The 17,532-nt window shown below is 31.0% G+C and overlaps 1 protein-coding gene across 2 annotated transcripts in view; it reads right to left on the bottom strand.

Annotated features, from left to right (window-relative positions):
• LOC145257381 (peptidyl-prolyl cis-trans isomerase E-like) overlaps window positions 1–16,983 on the bottom strand; it is a 54,407-nt gene extending 37,424 nt beyond the window's left edge. For both annotated transcript variants that reach the window (XM_080115658.1, XM_080115657.1), the window contains exons 1-6: window positions 16,913–16,983; window positions 13,960–14,058; window positions 11,010–11,053; window positions 5,670–5,696; window positions 3,986–4,067; window positions 1,005–1,099 (exon numbers count right to left, since the gene is read on the bottom strand). In XM_080115658.1, coding sequence (XP_079971784.1) covers window positions 1,005–1,099; window positions 3,986–4,067; window positions 5,670–5,696; window positions 11,010–11,053; window positions 13,960–14,058; window positions 16,913–16,943 — 378 coding nt within the window. In that variant the 5' untranslated portion in view covers window positions 16,944–16,983. The remainder of the gene's footprint in view (window positions 1–1,004; window positions 1,100–3,985; window positions 4,068–5,669; window positions 5,697–11,009; window positions 11,054–13,959; window positions 14,059–16,912) is intronic.
• Window positions 16,984–17,532: the final 549 nt, after the last annotated feature.

Here is a 17,532-nt window from a genome sequence, read left to right on the forward strand (position 1 = left end):
TAAACATTTTATTCATACTTTTTGTAAATATGAAACAAAATCTTTCTCATTCTTATTCAAATAGATAAATATTAACATTTTGGTAATTTTGATACAAATTTATTTATCTTTTAAATTTGACCAAAAAAAAAAAAGGGAAAAAAGTAATCAATTTTTCTTTTCACTTGTAATTTAGAAATAGATTGTTAAGTGTTGAGACATTATGTTGAACAAAGATAGCGGTGAAGAATCAGTGCAGTTCCAATGTTGAGTGTTAAGTAATTCCTAGTAACAAAGATGGCGGCGAAGAATCAAATGCAGGTTCATGACGGAGATGACGGCGGACTGATTGAATCCAAAATTTGACAATTTTTATAGTAACTTTGGAAGCTTCTCATTGGTTGGTTATTATAACTTGTGGTTATAAAAACGATCATCAAAATCAATGGTGTCATACCTCATTAGGAGTCAAAAACATTTTAACAAACATGTTGAAAATCAAGTCAATCTCCCTAAAGTAAGAGACATTTAAATGCAAATGCTTTCTCCAGAAAATGAAACAATATTGTGAAACAGAACTATTTGTAATATTAAAATCAAAATGATCATTATATTAAAAAATAATAAATAACAGTAGATTAATCAAATATCCTTTTTAAAAACTATTATGCAAATTAGTTAACTTTGTGACTGATATTGCATATATATAAGCAGTATATAGAAATAGATACTGCATTTACTGTGTAAAGTTGAATTAACTTGAAATAGATGTTTTGATATTACTGTTAGTGAGAGAAATGAGCCTAACTTTTGTATTTATTCATTTGAGTTTTTTAAATTTTACAAATCACCCATTTCTGTTTATTCATAGTATTCAAATATACAAAAAATGAGTAATTTTAACTTTTTTTTTTAAAGGTTTGAAAAGTTTGTATATACTAGCAAAAAAACTAAATAAATTCCATATTTTTTCAGATGCATTTATAAAATCTTTGAAATGAAAAGAGGTTTCCCAAAATACTCACAGGATCTGGATTTTCTGCTGGATTTTCCTCTTCATTTTCTTTCTTTGTAATTGTTTCACCTGCATGATCTCGAAGCCAATTGTCATCAGCCCAAACTATCAAAACAAAAAAAATTATCATAAGAAAATTGTTAATAATTAGAAAAAAGAAGAAAAAAAAACCAATGGATTACTTTGTGACCAATCAGACTATAAAAGAATTTGGAAGTATTTAAACTGTAGAATAGAAAATCATTACTTGTTTAAAAATTATCAGCAAATTTTCATGTAGAAATGTTGAAATTTCATCAAATAATTTTATAAAGATTTAAAAACTCATTACATTAACAAAATTAGTTGTAGGTTTAATAATGTAATGACCAAACAATAATGTAATAATCAAATTTAACTTTTAAAATCATATTTAAAATAAATAATTTGTTAAAAAAAAATGGTAAAAAAATATAAGTAAAAATATTCTTGGATAATATGTGCAACTATTTTTCATAATAATATGAAATGATGGAAAATGGACATAGAATAATTTTACTAGTTTAACCCATCTTTTAAACTATTCTTTTTTGTGCTCGGGTAGAGTAATGTATTTGAACACTGAATACAGTTTTTTTTTGTTTCCCACTTCTTATATTTGGAGTAAGTAATCTATAATATAAATTCAACCTGTCTGTTTAAATGTATGTATGTATGTATGTATGTATGTGTATATAATTTAAAAAAAAAAAGAAGATATTTCAAAAATACATGAAAATGAATGAGTAATCAACAATAAAGCAAGGGAAAGATGGTCTTCTTCTGTCAAGAAGTGACAATCACCATGTATGTATGTATGTATGTATGTATGTATGTATGTATGTATGTTTATCCAGGTCATGTCATATGCTACTGGTACCATGTAATCCAGCACTACCTGCCTCATGGTCGGGTCACCGGCGACTAAACTGGTTCCCCCACCAGACTTGTTTGGTGAGGAGGGCGGCTAGTCTCCCTGGAGGATTAAAAACAAGACTTTCCAAAGGGCGAATGAACTCTTTTTCTGGGTCAACGGCTAACTAGCACCGTGTATATTTGTGTGTGTGTATATGTGTATTGGGGTGGAGAGGGCTCCCGTAAGCCGTGGTGAAGGCAACCTTTCTAGGAGAAGCAAATCTCTGATTTAAAAAACCATAAAGCGGGAGACCAGTACCCGCATTAAGCTGGTCTGCAGTTTAATTTGTTGCTGGCTATCTTGCTCTTGCTTGTTGCTGGATCTCAACATTTTGAACCGAGAGAGAGACTTAGCTGTTGTACAAAGCTAAGACTCTGTAACATCATCTTTGTATAGATACTCCCTCAGGCATTTGGGCTCATGGATTTTAAATGTCTGAGGGAGTGGCACTCGTCTGACAAGACGTTGCAATCATCATGTTTATCCAATATCCAAGCGTCTTTAATTCATATCAATTGGATTGTTGTTTCTCGTCGATTCGTACGTTGATTTATTTGGTAAATTATGTGTGAATTCGTCAACATCATCATCATCATCATGTACTGCAGAAGTGTGAGTCTAAAACAAACTTTACTTAAAAAACCCCAAAAAAAACAAAAAGGAAGGAGGAAAAAGATCATGAAGGAAAAGGGACAAAAACGGTCCAGCTGCTGATTACTTACTATTCATGACTTTTGGGATGTTCGTTCATGTGTATTTTACATGGATATGTGTATGTACGTATGTATATGCATGTACGTGTATGAGTGCATATTTATGTATGTGTATGTATATGTAGGTAAGTGTGTATATATATATATATATATATATATATATATATATATATATGTGCATGTGTATATGTATGTATGTATTTGTATATGTGTGTGTATGTGTATGTGTATGCATGTGTATTATGCATTGTGTATGTATATATGTGTGTATGTTTACAGATGTGTATGCGTATATATGTATATTTGCATTTATATATATATGTATGTATGCCACTGACTGTCTTGTGTATGTTTATGTATGTGTATTATGTATTGTGTATGTATGTATGCATGCATGTATATATATGTATGTGTATATATATATATGTATGTATGTGACTGTCTCCAGTGTTATGTCTGCTTGAGCATGTGAATTTTGCCGCAGGACTAAAGTCATTTTCGGCTCATGAATTTTCAGTGCCTGAGGGAGTGGCACTCGTCTGACAAGATGTTGCAATGATCATGTATGTTTGTATGTCTGCCTAAAACTTTCAACAGAGGCGATGGATTTTCACAAGATTGGTATCATTTTGAAGCTTGACCCTTCGGACGACAAATATCGAAAAATTGACAAAAACATTAAGTCCTTTACTCTCAACTAGGCACTTTTCTACAAGAAGGGGTCGCTTTTATCATTATTTTTCAAAAGTCATCCCTACTTTTCGATTGACTAGCCTTAATTCAAAACTTCACCACTTCTGGTTTGGTGAGGGACGCAATGGCAAAGACGTCATGTTTTTTCATGTTTATTGTCTTTTCCCTCCTTCATGGTATGGGTTCAAGCCTGCCTGCCTACTACCACTTTTTGCTCCACACACACCTCCAAACATCCGGGCAATGCTGGGCACCCAAATAAATAAATTTATTTTTCTCAATGAGGCGTTTAACTAAGTTATAGTATTATTTCCATTGGCCTTTGTTTGATTAGAGTTAGATTTCATGACTGGAATTACTCTGGTCTGATGGAGTATTTAGCTTAGTGTTGTTAATCATAGTAGCAACACTTGAAAAAGGTGCACCGTAACGTTTGTCATATGATCAAATGTTACAAACAGATACAAATGCATTCAACATAGCTTCTATTCTTTGTGCAGGTAAGCTTATTTCACTTCTATAATTGTATAAAATATGAAAATATACATGAAAATAATAATCAAATGTTGATTTTAAAAGCAAAGGATTTGATGCAATATTAAAAGACAAAAAGTGAGATTGCATATAAAAAAGTAAAAACAATGGTCAAACCTGGTCGCATTGAACCTTCTTTTATCTTCATTGGTTTGGCTAAATTCACTCGGATTGTGCGTCCAAATAATTCGGAATCATTCTAAAATAAAAAAAAAATTATAATAAAAAAGTATATATTAAGCTGTTACACATATACTTTATAAATAAAATAAAAATAATTCCTTACTTTAATTTTTTTCTTAACATATATTCATCCCAAACAAGGCACATTGCTTCTAGGACAAAAGGGGCTACTGTGAATTAGGAGCCAGATTAATAAGGGCATCCTCAATGGGGAGTTGTGCAACAAGATGTTTATTCACATTACATTTAAACTTTTGCAAATTGATAGAGTCAAGGAAACAGGGATGAAATTCCAGAGGGAAAAAGAAGAAATCTTTTCAGCATCTAAAGACCTCTACAGTGAAGGTTTGGGATTTTATGACTGTCGGGTTTGTTGAGAATATATTTTCGTTAATATATTGCAATTTCTTAAACAAGTCATTCATTTTAATCAATTACTTTGTGAAATTAAAATTATATTTAAGATAAAGAATTGATTTAATAGATTTACTAAATTAATTAATTTCCATAAAACACATTTTAGTTTCTTTGAATGGATTACTTAGTAAAATAAAAATTTCAATTCACAAAAAAAATATTTTCTTTAGTAAAATGACTTTTCTGGTGAAATTAAATTCACTAGAATGCATTATTTTGTGAAATTCCATTTTGCTGGTTTTAAATTAATTCCGTAATTTCTCAAATATTATTAAAATAACATCAATTTAAATCCTGAACTTCCTCTGGTAGGAACAACTAATGGACTATTCAAATCCTCTGTTTTATGGTTCATTTTGAGTGTTAACAGAGAAATAAGGAGAGAAAGAGTAAGAGAAGTGAGAATGATAGAGACAGTATCTAACAACATACAATGAGAGAGAATAAGAGTAATAGAGAGAAACTCAGTAAGAGATGGGTGACTTAATGAGTAAATTGCAAATTATAGTTAATTAGAACAATTAAAATGGAATTTAAAAAAATATAACTCAATCCCAAAACCGACCAAAATTTAACATTCATGTGATTAAAATAAAAAAAACTCTTATTAACTCGGCTTTAATTTAATATTATATGGTTATTTAACTTAATAATAGTTCCAGTAAAGTCAGAAGCACAAGCAATTCCAAAAACTAAAATTTTCTTAATCAAATCAAGATAATTCATTTCTTTATAAAATAAAGTAGTCAGAATTACCTCCCTTTCTAATTGTGATAAGCGTTTTGAGATTAAGTCTGATTCAAAGAAAAACAATCAGAGAGATTATCGGATCTTGTTTTTTGGGAGGTTTTTGTTGTTTGTTTTTTTTACTTTAGTATTTTTGGATCAACTATAACAATCATGTGGATCAGTTTGATTTCTGTTGTTATTTTATTTTATTTAAAATATTTGAATAAACTATCAAAAACAAAGTAAATCAATTTCTGTTAATCAAATGTTAGATTTGGGTAAAGAGTTTAAAGGAAGCTACATTTACATTTTCCTCTTTATGTTGAATATTTTTGTTTTGATATCTTTAGTAATTGTTTGTTAGTGACATTTTTATTAGTTGGCACAAGGAAATATGCATTTTTTTATAAAAAATAAATAAATTAATAAACAGAAAGACCAAATAATACCAAAAAAAAAAAATTAAACTTACCATATTATCAATGGCAGCTGCAGCATCCTAAAAAGATGAACAAATATTAAAATATGCTGAATGGAAAAAAACACATTTACAGACGAAAAATCTAATTTGATGATCATCTATTTTAATAAAATTACAAGACAATTTCATGTGTGTGTATTTCTTGTACAACTTTTATAATCAACATAATGTTTACACATTCAAATTTTTATTTACTACTAATTGATTATTGAAATAAAAAGTGCAATAGCATGACATGAAACAAATTTTCTTTTGTTAAAAAAAGAGATTAAATTACATTGTGTTCTTTTGAAATTTGAAAGCATTTAAGTTTGATTAGAAGTCATTTTTTAGCCTCAGAATTCTTAATAAATTCTTAAATATTAAAAGATTGAAAATTTTCGTAGTCATTTACATCTAAGTATTTTATAAATAGACATGAACACAGCGTTATCTTAATAAAATTAATTATAATTTTATTATAACTTAGTTCAATTAATTCAATAACCAAATGATACTGTAATAATTAAACGGTTTTTATCGAGAATTCAATTAAAAAACTACAGAAACATTTTTCGATGTACACATTCTTCATGGAACAGAAATGTCATATTCCAAAAATCACATAAATTTATCAAGTAGTTTTATTTTTATAAAGAAAATTATTTTTCAATGATTAATGGAAATCAGTTGGCATTATAACATAAATTTAGTAGTTATGAATTATTCTTGAGTTATCTCCCTTTGTTAACATTTTTATTTTTCACAATAGTGGGCAAGACAGTCATAAAAGATACTCATAAAATTTGATTTTCTTAATTTACATAATTTATGGAATATGACATCTTCGTTCCATTATGTGATTTTTCTGTATTTTTTGTGGTTTTGTCTTTTTAAGTTGAATTCTAAATAAGAATCAATTAAACTTTCAAAGCTTGAAAAAATAATAATTTGGTAAAAAACGAACAAAACAAAAAGAGCATTGTTTAAAAAATAAAGGCGAGACAAAAATAAAAGAAAAAGCATCTTGATCAATGCGCAGCTAATATTCCTTAAACAAATAAGATTAAAAAAAGATATAAAACATGCATTAACTAACCATAAAATTACAGTTCATAAGTTTGAACAAGGGTTGCGTTAGGATTTTCTTCCTTGGTCTCAACTTCCACATTTTTATATCTTTTTTATTTTACTCATGCTTTACCACATACTAAGGCCTGGGGCCAACTTGAGGACAAGGGTTAAAGAGATCGTCAGTTGGAAGATGATCGCCTGGAATCAATGGGTGGAATAGGCAGAAGAAATTGCTTATCAAAGAGGATGACTCAAACTTCAGCTTGATTTTTGGTACAGAGAGAGAGAGGGGGGGAGGAGTTCTATGTCTTTTTTTTTTTTTTTTAATTCCATTTTCACCCCAAACAAGGCACAGTGTCACTTTGATATAGGGGGCTACTATCGGGGACATAAGATGCAGGGATACTATGTAGGGAGTTGAGCAGTGAGATATCTGTTTACATTACACTTGAACTTCTGCATGTCAGGACGGTTGGGAAAGCAGGAACTCAGAAGGGAGTTCCCAAGTCTAGCAGTTCTGGTGAAGAAACTATTAGAGTAGAAGTTTTCTTACATCTAGGGATCTCCACTGTATAGGGGTGAGATTTTGCTGCTTGTCGGGTTTGTCTGGGGTATTTATGTCGAGACGGTACAAGGGCTTGTTGTAGCTCGTCGGAGCATTCACCATTAAAATACGTGTAGAACAGGCAGAGGGATGCAACATTATATTGATGGGACAGAGGTTGAAGCTTAGATGACAGTTCAGGACCTATCAGGTTGATGACTCTCTTCTGAACCCTGTCCAAGAGTGAGACACTAGTAGCAGATACACCAGCCCAAATGTGACAACAGTACTTCATACATGGGTGAATGATGGTCTCGTAGAGATACAGGATACTTTCAGGCGTAAGTAGCTTTCTAGCACGGTAAAGGGAGCCCACCTTCTTCATAGCATCCTTGGCAATGCTCTCAATGTATCTGTTCTAACTCATGTTTCCTGTGAACGTTAGGCCAAGGAGTTTGAAAAAAGTACATTCAGATAATATGTCTTTAGTCATAGCTATTGGTGGTTGTGAAGGTTTCTTGTAATTATTGAAGGAAACATGCTTAATCTTGGCAGCATTAAATGTGATCATCCATTTTTGTCCCCATTCAACCACAGATTTGAAGTCTTCCTCTAGTGTTTTTGCCATTTCCTTAGATATGTGTTCATTTGTTTTCCGCAAATATACCCATCTCAGAAACAATTTTATCAGGGAGATCATTTATGAATATTAGGAATAATAAAGGTCCAAGGATAAACCCCTGAGGTACACACGCATTTATATCATATTGTTTAGATGTATGACCGTCGAGGACAACCTGCATTCTTCTTTTATTTAAGAAAGATCTAATTATGTTAAGTACTCGTTCAGTGAAACCTAATGATCTGATTTTTCTGAGAAGACCATCATGCCAAACCCTGTTAAAGGCCTTAGATATATCTAGAGGTACTGCTCTACCCTCACCTGCTTTGTCCAGTGAATGGTACATATGTTACAGGATTACAGTTAGGATATCTGCTGTAGAACAAGCTTATCTAAATCCGTATTGTTGGTCAGTCAGAAGTTTAGCAGCTGTAAGGTGATGAACTAGAGCTTGATTAATTATAGATGCAAATATTTTGGTACAAAGTAGGAGGAGGCTAACGAGGCGATACTTTAATGGGTCAGTTCTTTCGACAAAATTCTTGTAAACTGGTAATACAGAAACAGTTTTCCAGCAGTCAGGAAAGCAAGATTTGTTAAGGCATTTATTGTATAGTTTAGAGAGGACTGAAGTAACTTCAGCAGAGCATTTTTTTAATAGCACAGCCGGGATGAGATTGGGTCCACATACTTTTGATGTGTCTAGGTTTTTTATGATAACATGTACTTGAGAGGGAGTGATTTTCAGATCATCAAGTGTGGCATTTGTCCACAAAGGAAAGTCAGGGAGGGAGTGGTTTGCTGAGTCCAATGTGGAGTTTAAGGCAAACTGACTGGCAAGTGTGTTGCCATGCAAAGAACCTCGTGATTATTGGATAGTGGGGGAATTACTGATTGCTCATTATTTACTACACTGTTGTAAATCTTCCAAAAATCACGGGTTCCTAATTTCTGTGCTTCGATGCGTTTTCTGCTGGTTTCAGAATATTCTCTCTTAGCTGTTGCTATTTCTTTCTTACAATTATTTCTAGCTTCTATAAACTTTTGTCTGTTTGTACTGGACTTATGTTGGTTAAATCTGCAGTATGCATGTTGCCTTTGGGCAATGGCAGCTGCACAAGTAGAAGTAAACCATTGGGGAGAGTGGAGTTTGCTATAGAATTTTCACGTGGGAACATGTGCTTCAATTGCCATTTTAACCATTCAGGAGTCTCATTAACGCACTATTCAGCAGGAAGAGAAAAGATGTTTCCCCATGGGGCATTTCTGATGAAATCCCTGATGGCTTCCCAGTCAGCCTTCTTATAATACCTTGTCATTTTGAGCAATAGCTCTTCAGTTTTGGGCCGAGATTTTAGGGCAATTTCTACTATTATCACAGCGTGATCAGCATTCCGAAGTGGGCTATGGGCATTCATTACACAATCATCGGGAATTGTGGCCAGAAATAGATCAAGGCTTGTTGATCTTGCTGATCTGGGAAACGTGTCGGAAACGTAACCGTCTGTGATAGGGAATGTGATATAGAGAAGCTCTGCGTTATGCTCCCAGCTGCGTCTTGTAACTTTAAAAGTTCTTATTTTATGGAGGAGAAGAGTAGTATCAGAGATTGAAGCTCAGTTAAGCATCTATCATAAACATTACAATGCGATTATGATCTACCTCCCTTTATTTTTAAAATCTCAATTCTAAAATCTCAATTCTAAAATCTCAATTCTAAAATTAGAGAAACACTCAAGATAGGATCAACACCTCATATTTTAAGTAAACAAAAAAGAACATAGAATTGAGAGAAAGGTAGTGGGTTGGTTGGTTGTTTTTGTTTTATAGCATATCAACTTTTTCAGGTTATTTAATGCCGAATCCAAAGATTTTAAAGAAAAATGTTTTACTAGAATATATTTGTTGTTTTCAAGTCAGCTTCTACTTAACCCATAGTTGGGATTCTAACAGGTACTACCACTCCGGGTCAGAATGGACCTGAGAGCAATGGCAATTAAAGGGTGGCTCCACACTCCTCAAAGCCCGCAAGTTGCGGTCTCATCACTGGATATAGTTTAAGGTCGTATCCAGGGCCAAAAGGGAGTAGGAGAGAAAACTTTTCTATGCATCATCATCATATTCGGATTAATATCTGTTTTACATGCTGGTATGTGTTGGATAATTTTCAGAACTTGACTTTCAAACTAATCTATCTTTGACCATGTCTTTATTTATGCCTATTTTGCTCAAATCTATCCTTATCACCTCCTCCCATGTTTTACTTGCCAACTGACTCTGTTACCTCAACTGTTCTACTAAACTAAGCACTTTCATCCATTCCTTCAATGTGACTAAACCAATGAAATCTCCTGTTCATATGCATCTCTTTATACTGTCTAGATTTAATCTTCCAAGGTCATCTGAAGCCTAAGCTTGTCTTCAAGGCTTACATTACACATCTTTCGTATCATCCCCATATCATGTCTCTCTATGCAACACATATTCTTAACCCTCACTGATCAGTTTATATTTCTATAAATCATCTCACTGTGTGCAACACATTCTAATGTTTAAAGGGTTATTGATAATGAAAAAACAAATACAATATAGCTTTATGTAAAATGTGAGCCTTTTTTCATTAGTTATTTTATTTATCTATATTTCTTACATATATCTTTAACAATTTTGTATACAAAAGCTTTCAGTTTAAAACTAAATAAAGACGGTACGGAGGACTATCACATGTTTGATACACTAAAAATGTCCCCTCAATTTTTCCATCATGGCACTGCTTCCTTGTGTGCCTTCATTCATTTTTTATTTGTATAAACAATTTAGACTTTGCATGATTCAGGATGTCTATTGATATTATTACTCAACCTAAAATTGTTTACAATCTCTTGACATAATACCCACTCTCAGAATCAGCTGTTTGCTCCTTAACTCACTTAACTTTCTCGAGAGCACCTGAAATTCAGATCAGCATAATCTCTCACAAGACTATTCAATATTTTACAAAATAACCATGTGCCATATTCTGTCCTAGCAAAGAAATAAATAAACTACAAAATTTGACAATCAAATAATTATCATTAAATTAAAATGATTTCGAAAACAAAATTGTCCTTACCTCAGCCAATTCAAACTCAATAAACGCAAATCCCCGATATTTCTCTAAAAGGTAAAAAGATATAAAAAGTAAATTAGTAATTTATGCATAGTCAATATATTCAGCAACATATCATAAATACTATTTATATAGATGTTCAAAATAAATTTGATAATTCTTTCATTTCAGAAGTACTGATATATATAATGATAAAATTGTCACTCTAGAAAAGACAACTTGATTCCATTTCAGTTTAATGAAAACCGGTTTTCTTTTTTTGTTGCAGACTATCTACTAGTTGCCCAGTTGTGTACAAATCCTAAGAGCGATAGGAGCCTTCTATCATGTCTGTAAATAACACAGTGTTCAACAATCAAGATTGGAGATGCACCGCTGTACAACTCATGTTTTCTACCGATCCAAGTTATAACAACAGGACCATTGCCAGCACCCTGAAAATGCAAATCCGGACAGTTCAATGCTTGAGGGCACAGCTAAACGCGTCGGACGACCTCACATCTTTGAAGTCAGCTTGAAAGTCAACACCAAAGTATACCTAGATGTGCTGAAGAGTGTGGTGATCCTATGGTGTAATCAGGAGGCCACTGGCAGACCCTTCGTGTGACAGTAGGACTCAGCACCAGCCCACAAGTCCAAAAAGACCCAGGCTGGGTTTCAGAAAGAGTGTTACGACTTTGTACCTTTCTCTCACTAGCCTCCCTCTCTTCTCCCGACCTGAACTCACTGGACTACTTCATTTGATCATACGTTGAGAACATCACCAACATGACCTCCCACAACACCAAAGCCAGCCTGATTGTTGCCATCCGCTGAGTATTAGCTGAGCTCTAGGTGTATCAGAATTTTTGGGTAATTTTTAATTTTTTGACACCCCTAACACAAAACTGCGAATAAAATATAAAAAAACTCGTAATGGGTTGTTTATTTTCTTTATGGAATATACTTCCAAAATAAACTATTAAAGTTGTTTCAAAAATAATAAAAATATTATTTTTTAAAAAACAGTGTTTACAAAGTGCCGGCTTGCCTTCATGCAGCCATTTTTTTTTTACGTAATGAAATAAATTGAATTTTACAAGGTAAATATTTTTCAACTTAAAAAATTTATCAAAATTTTTCTATTGGTTCAATTTTTACGATATTTTCAGGGTCAATGTGAAATTTTATGCTTTTCCAATAAACCGAATATAATATTTTAGATAAACGTCTTTTTTTAAATTCAACCCCCCACACCTCTTTTGAAATGTCTATTAAAATTTAAATACTTTACTCACCAAAGTTTTATATATCACAAATTGAAGATAAAAGATCAATAAATAAAATATTCTAATTTAAAACAAAAAAAAAGGTGTGTTTTTTGGAAATTTACCTGTAAAATCCAAAGTGTAAAAACTTTTTTTTTAAAAAACCACGTTGATTTTTTTTTTAAATGAAAGCTCATGTTATGCTTATATTGTCAAGTAAATATCAGATGCTGACGACAATTTTTTCTATTTTATTCAATGTTTTCTTTTTTTAGATATTTAAAAAAAAAATTCACTCAATAAAGTAGAAATAAAATATATTAATCAAAAACTTGCGTATTTCATTAAGAGAATAAAAAAAATATTAAAAAATCGGTTGACTAGGTTTTTTGTTTAATGACAAAAACTTATAAGTGAATGTGTGCATTTTTGACCTACGGAGGCCCCAAAATACTAATTTTGGTTAACAGCACGCAATAGAAAGAAATATTAATTGTGACGTTTATAAGCCACCGTAGGATAAACGAGAAAAAAATCAGAGATTTGTCTCCCTTTATTTGAACAATCAAAAAATCTGAGTTCGTTTTTTTTTTTAATTCTTGTTTAAAAAAGTATTTTATTTAAAAAAGACATGGAATATAAGTATAAATATGGATAAATTCTTAACAATGAACAATGGAAGTACACATTGAATAGTATTTTTTATAGGTAAGTGATTTTTTGGAATTTATATATATTTTTTATAATCGAAGTAAAATTTCGTGGATTTTCTTTAAATCTTTTTTAAAGAAAACCGATTTAAAAGAACAAATATTACATAATTTGCTATTAAACTTGTTATTCTTTTTAAAATTTGGTCTTTGCTTCTTTAATTTAAAAAAAAAATAGGGTTTAAATGACATTTTTCAAGAAGTTATAAGCTTCGAAAGACAATAAGTCTAAATATTCCAGTGTTTACCAGAAATTTTTAATGACGCTTTCTGATACTGCTAGCTGAGCTCCTGCCAGCACTTGTGAAAAAGACATGTTCCCAGTTCCAGATCCGTATTGAGGCAGTGATTGAGGCTGAAGGCAGCTACATTGAATAAATGTCAGCTCTACTACATAAGCAAGTTACTTGAATTAATTTTTTCAATAAAAGTTTTAAAATAAAGCTGTAGTGTTGTTTTCTTTAGAGTCACAATTTTATCATTCTACCCTATATTTAATAGAGTAAAGTGCAACAAATAGTTATTGTTGTGTTCCATTGGCAGCTTTATACAACTGAAGACCATGGTTGACTGAAAAGCACCAGTTGCACAAGGCACAAAACAACAGGTGGCTAGCCTAAAGTCCATACAAAGTCCTTTGCCTAATTGCAATCTATAGACTATCATGTGTAGAGTGCAGTTTAGAAAGATACTAACAATCTCTGCAACAACAAGGATGAGATTATTGGCAGAATCAAACTAGTGCTTGGGTGACACTTTGAAGGTTACATGCTCCAGGTTTAGATCTTGTCTGAAAGCCCAGGGCAGCTTCTTTGATTGAACTGTATTTAGTAAAAGCTTTTCTAAGAGATTTACTTTCAATTTTAAGAATACATCAACTATTGGCCAAGATATGACGTTCTCCCCCATTCCCCAAAAATGTGCCAATTTATTATGAACACCCTTTAAATGTTTAAGTTATTGAAAAACAGCTTAAAATACTGCTAATCTCATTACCCGTTTCATAATCCAAAGGAATTTGTATATCAGCAATGTCTCCAAATGGAATAAAAGCTGCCTGAAGAACTTTCTCATCAACTTCTTCTGCAAGTCCTCCTGAAAAGAAAAATTCATTTGTAAACATAAATAAATTATATCGACATGAATTAAAATAATAGCAATGCTTGTGGTGTTTACAACCCATGCTATTTTAGATAGGATTTCCAAATTAAATTTTTATGGCATCTTTTGTTTATTAAACTGTTAGCTAAAAGTACAGAATAAAAAAGCTTCTCCTTCCTGATGTTAACAATAACTTTCTAAATAATAACGTTATTTCTGCATGGTCTGTCAACTGAATAAATACCAAAATATCAGTATTTTATTAATGGCTACACATTTTTCAATCAAAATTTACAGAAAAATTCTGTTCCACTAAACAATAAAGTAAAGAAATCTATTTTATTCTTCCTACAAGAATCAACATTTGACTCTGCTTTATCATTTTCTTTTGTGAAATATTAATATATATTCTTAACAAGAAAAAAATGTATTCAGTTTTTAAAAAAAATTTTTTTTAATTAATCTCCCTAGAAAGATTGTTAAAATAGAAGTATTTTTCAATAGTGAATAAAAACAAACTGCTTAGAATTACACAATAAATAATTCAGATGGCAGAACATCAGAAAATCTAATAGTCTCATTTTTCACTGTGTGGTCTCGATATTCAATTTTTGTTGTTGTCTTTTTCTTTGTTGGAAATCTATTATTTACTTTATATTTAAATAAAAATGCAACTGCATAAAGTACTAAGACCCATGCATTTTTGTTTTTACATCAGTAATTTAAAATTTTGTCATTAGTTGAAAGGAAAAACTGAATTTGTTTGAATCTAATTAAATTTAAATTTCAAAATTACATGTGTATTATGAAGCTCACGATAAGTTAGTATTATGAATGTTTTGTTTGTCTAAAACATTTCCTTTTTCAATTTAATTACTGTTTATTTTGTTTTTTTACGGGAACAAGTCTACATACGTTGCTTGGGTATCATGCTGAAATTCATTTAGCTTTAAATAACTTACATTAAAATAGAATTTAACTGGAGAATTGTTTTTTTAAGCAATTGTGAGAATATACATTAGTATTGCTTATTAAGTAGATTGTTTATTTTTTTGGTGCTAATTCAAAGAGTGATCCACGCTATTTTTTAAATCATATTTCCACGTTTAATTAAAGTTTTATGATATGTTTTTTTATTCAATTGTAAGGTTAAAGTACAGAATAGGTACAAAACAACTTCCCCTCCCCATGTTAAGAATGGCTTTTTAAATAATAACGTTATTATTTCAGCACGGATCACTCTCTGCATGCGTACCAGTTTTTCTATTATTTCTTCTGAAACTTACATAAATTACAGATACATTGGCCAGCACCAAGTAGTCACGTTAATCTAGAATAAAATCGTAAATCTTACATCACAAAATATACAACAATTTTAATATTAGAATAAGATGTAACTATTTACTAGACAACTCATTTTTGGATAGAATTTGTCTAATGGTTGCTTTGATAGAAACATCCTTTAAATTTTACAAATTCTCATAAAATTAAGATCCTTACATTATTCTAAATTGCTACTAAATAGGTTTTACCATAATGAATGAAATATAAAGAAAGTATTTTTTAAATAAGCAAAAGAATTAATGAAATTAAATGGGAGCATCACCATTTACTTGGGACAGTTTTTAATGAGTGGAAAATCCAGCACCTATTCTCTGGATTATCTTAGTCTAGAAAGATCTCTCTTTCATTGCCAGAAGACAGAAAAGATGAATTGTAGTATTAAAACAGATACTACATTTTGCTACTAGCCCAGAAACTGTAGTGCTTGTTAAATCATTTGTTTTTGGTTTTATTTGAGTTGTCTCCCTTTAAAAAAAAAATAATTTTCAGTTCACATGAACCAAAAAAAAAAGGGCACTAAATTTAAATATTCGTCAGGAGAATGAAGACGGATTAACACGTGGAAAAGATAGAATGAATGAAGAGGAGTACATTATTGTTCATTCTTTTATTGCAAAATTAATTAAATGGCGGAAAATACCTTGTTAGATGTTAAGAAAAGCAGTTACAAAAATTTAAATGTTTCTGTTAACTACAGATGGTCAAGTATATTTTGTTGTTTTATTTATTAATTTATTTTTTCTTTCTTTTATATTTATGGTTTAAGAAAAAAAAGCAACTTTTTTAAATACATAATAGCCGGTATCTCGGTAAGGAAGAGAAGAGTTAAAAAAAACAAAACAAACACCCTCTCCTCATGTTAAGAATGGGTTAATAAATAATGCTATTATTTAGAAACCCATTCTGAATAAGTTTTTAACATTTTTACTTACGTGAAAATTACACAAACCACCCAATAAATATCTCGGTAATATTTACTGGATTGATTTCTACCAGTATATTCTAGTTTTGAGTCATTATTGCGACTTCAAAGATGTAAGAGTCCCATCACGACTATTTTTGTCTTGTTTTCGCTCGATACTACTTGTTTTTTTCTAAGCGAATAAATGTTTTGAAGTAAAAACGTTAAAAACTTATTCGACTATATATTTTTTTTAACAAACCCTTTCTATCTAAAATATAGTAAGATTCATAAACTTCACAAGTACCGAAGAATTTATTTAAAACGGTATTTCTACAATAATTTGTATCAAGCTATTTTTTTTTTAAATCTAAGTTTAAGGCTCAGTTTGACAAAAGTTGGTTTGGTCGGGTTTAAATTCTGTAGAAGTACCATCAAAACAAAGCAGCGATTTTAAAATAATGTCAAATTAAAATCGGTTTATTTGTATTTTAATATAGTAACCTTTAAAAAGACCAGCTATCAATAAATTTAGCTTCTTTTACATTTTACGAATCTAATTTTTGGACTGGTAAAGCATATTATCAGTTAGAGTGCACTTACCAACGTAGATAACACGTTTATTAGCCGCCATGTTTATTAATGGCGGAAGTAGAAAAATGTACGAAACGACGGACTAGGCATGAAAAAAAAAACAATAACAAAAAAAAAAACCCCTGTTAATTTTAAAAAGTTTTGTATTTATTTCATGCTTACATAATTTCATAATTCATATTTTGAAATTAAAAACACAAGATTAGATTATTAAAATACATTTCGTTTCCATATTTGGTACTTATTTAGTACTAAGCTACTACTATTTCAACAAGTGGAAATGCCCGGCATCTCAGTTTGATGAAATAGTAGTAGCTGTTCTAGTAGGTGGCCATTCCATTTTTTTTTTTTTTTTTTTGAGGAAGTCACCGCTTATCAAGACTTAAAGGCAGCTCAAGGATAAGAACTAATGAGTGTCAGATGGTCGGCGAAAGAACACCATAATAGTGTGAAATGGTAAATTTTGATCATTAAAGAGGACAACTTGACAAGAAATTGTGTAGTTTGCAGAGTTTACTCTTTGGTGTCCGAAATTAAAATGCTTAAAATGGTTTCTGCACATACACTTACTTGAATTAATAAAAACAAATAGAAACATTCTAAGTAAATCTGAATTTATAAAATTTGCC

This window comes from Euprymna scolopes, chromosome 3 (assembly GCF_053919585.1).
Source record: "Euprymna scolopes isolate OS-2025 chromosome 3, ASM5391958v1, whole genome shotgun sequence".
In the NCBI taxonomy this organism is placed as follows: Eukaryota; Metazoa; Mollusca; class Cephalopoda; order Sepiida; family Sepiolidae; genus Euprymna; species Euprymna scolopes.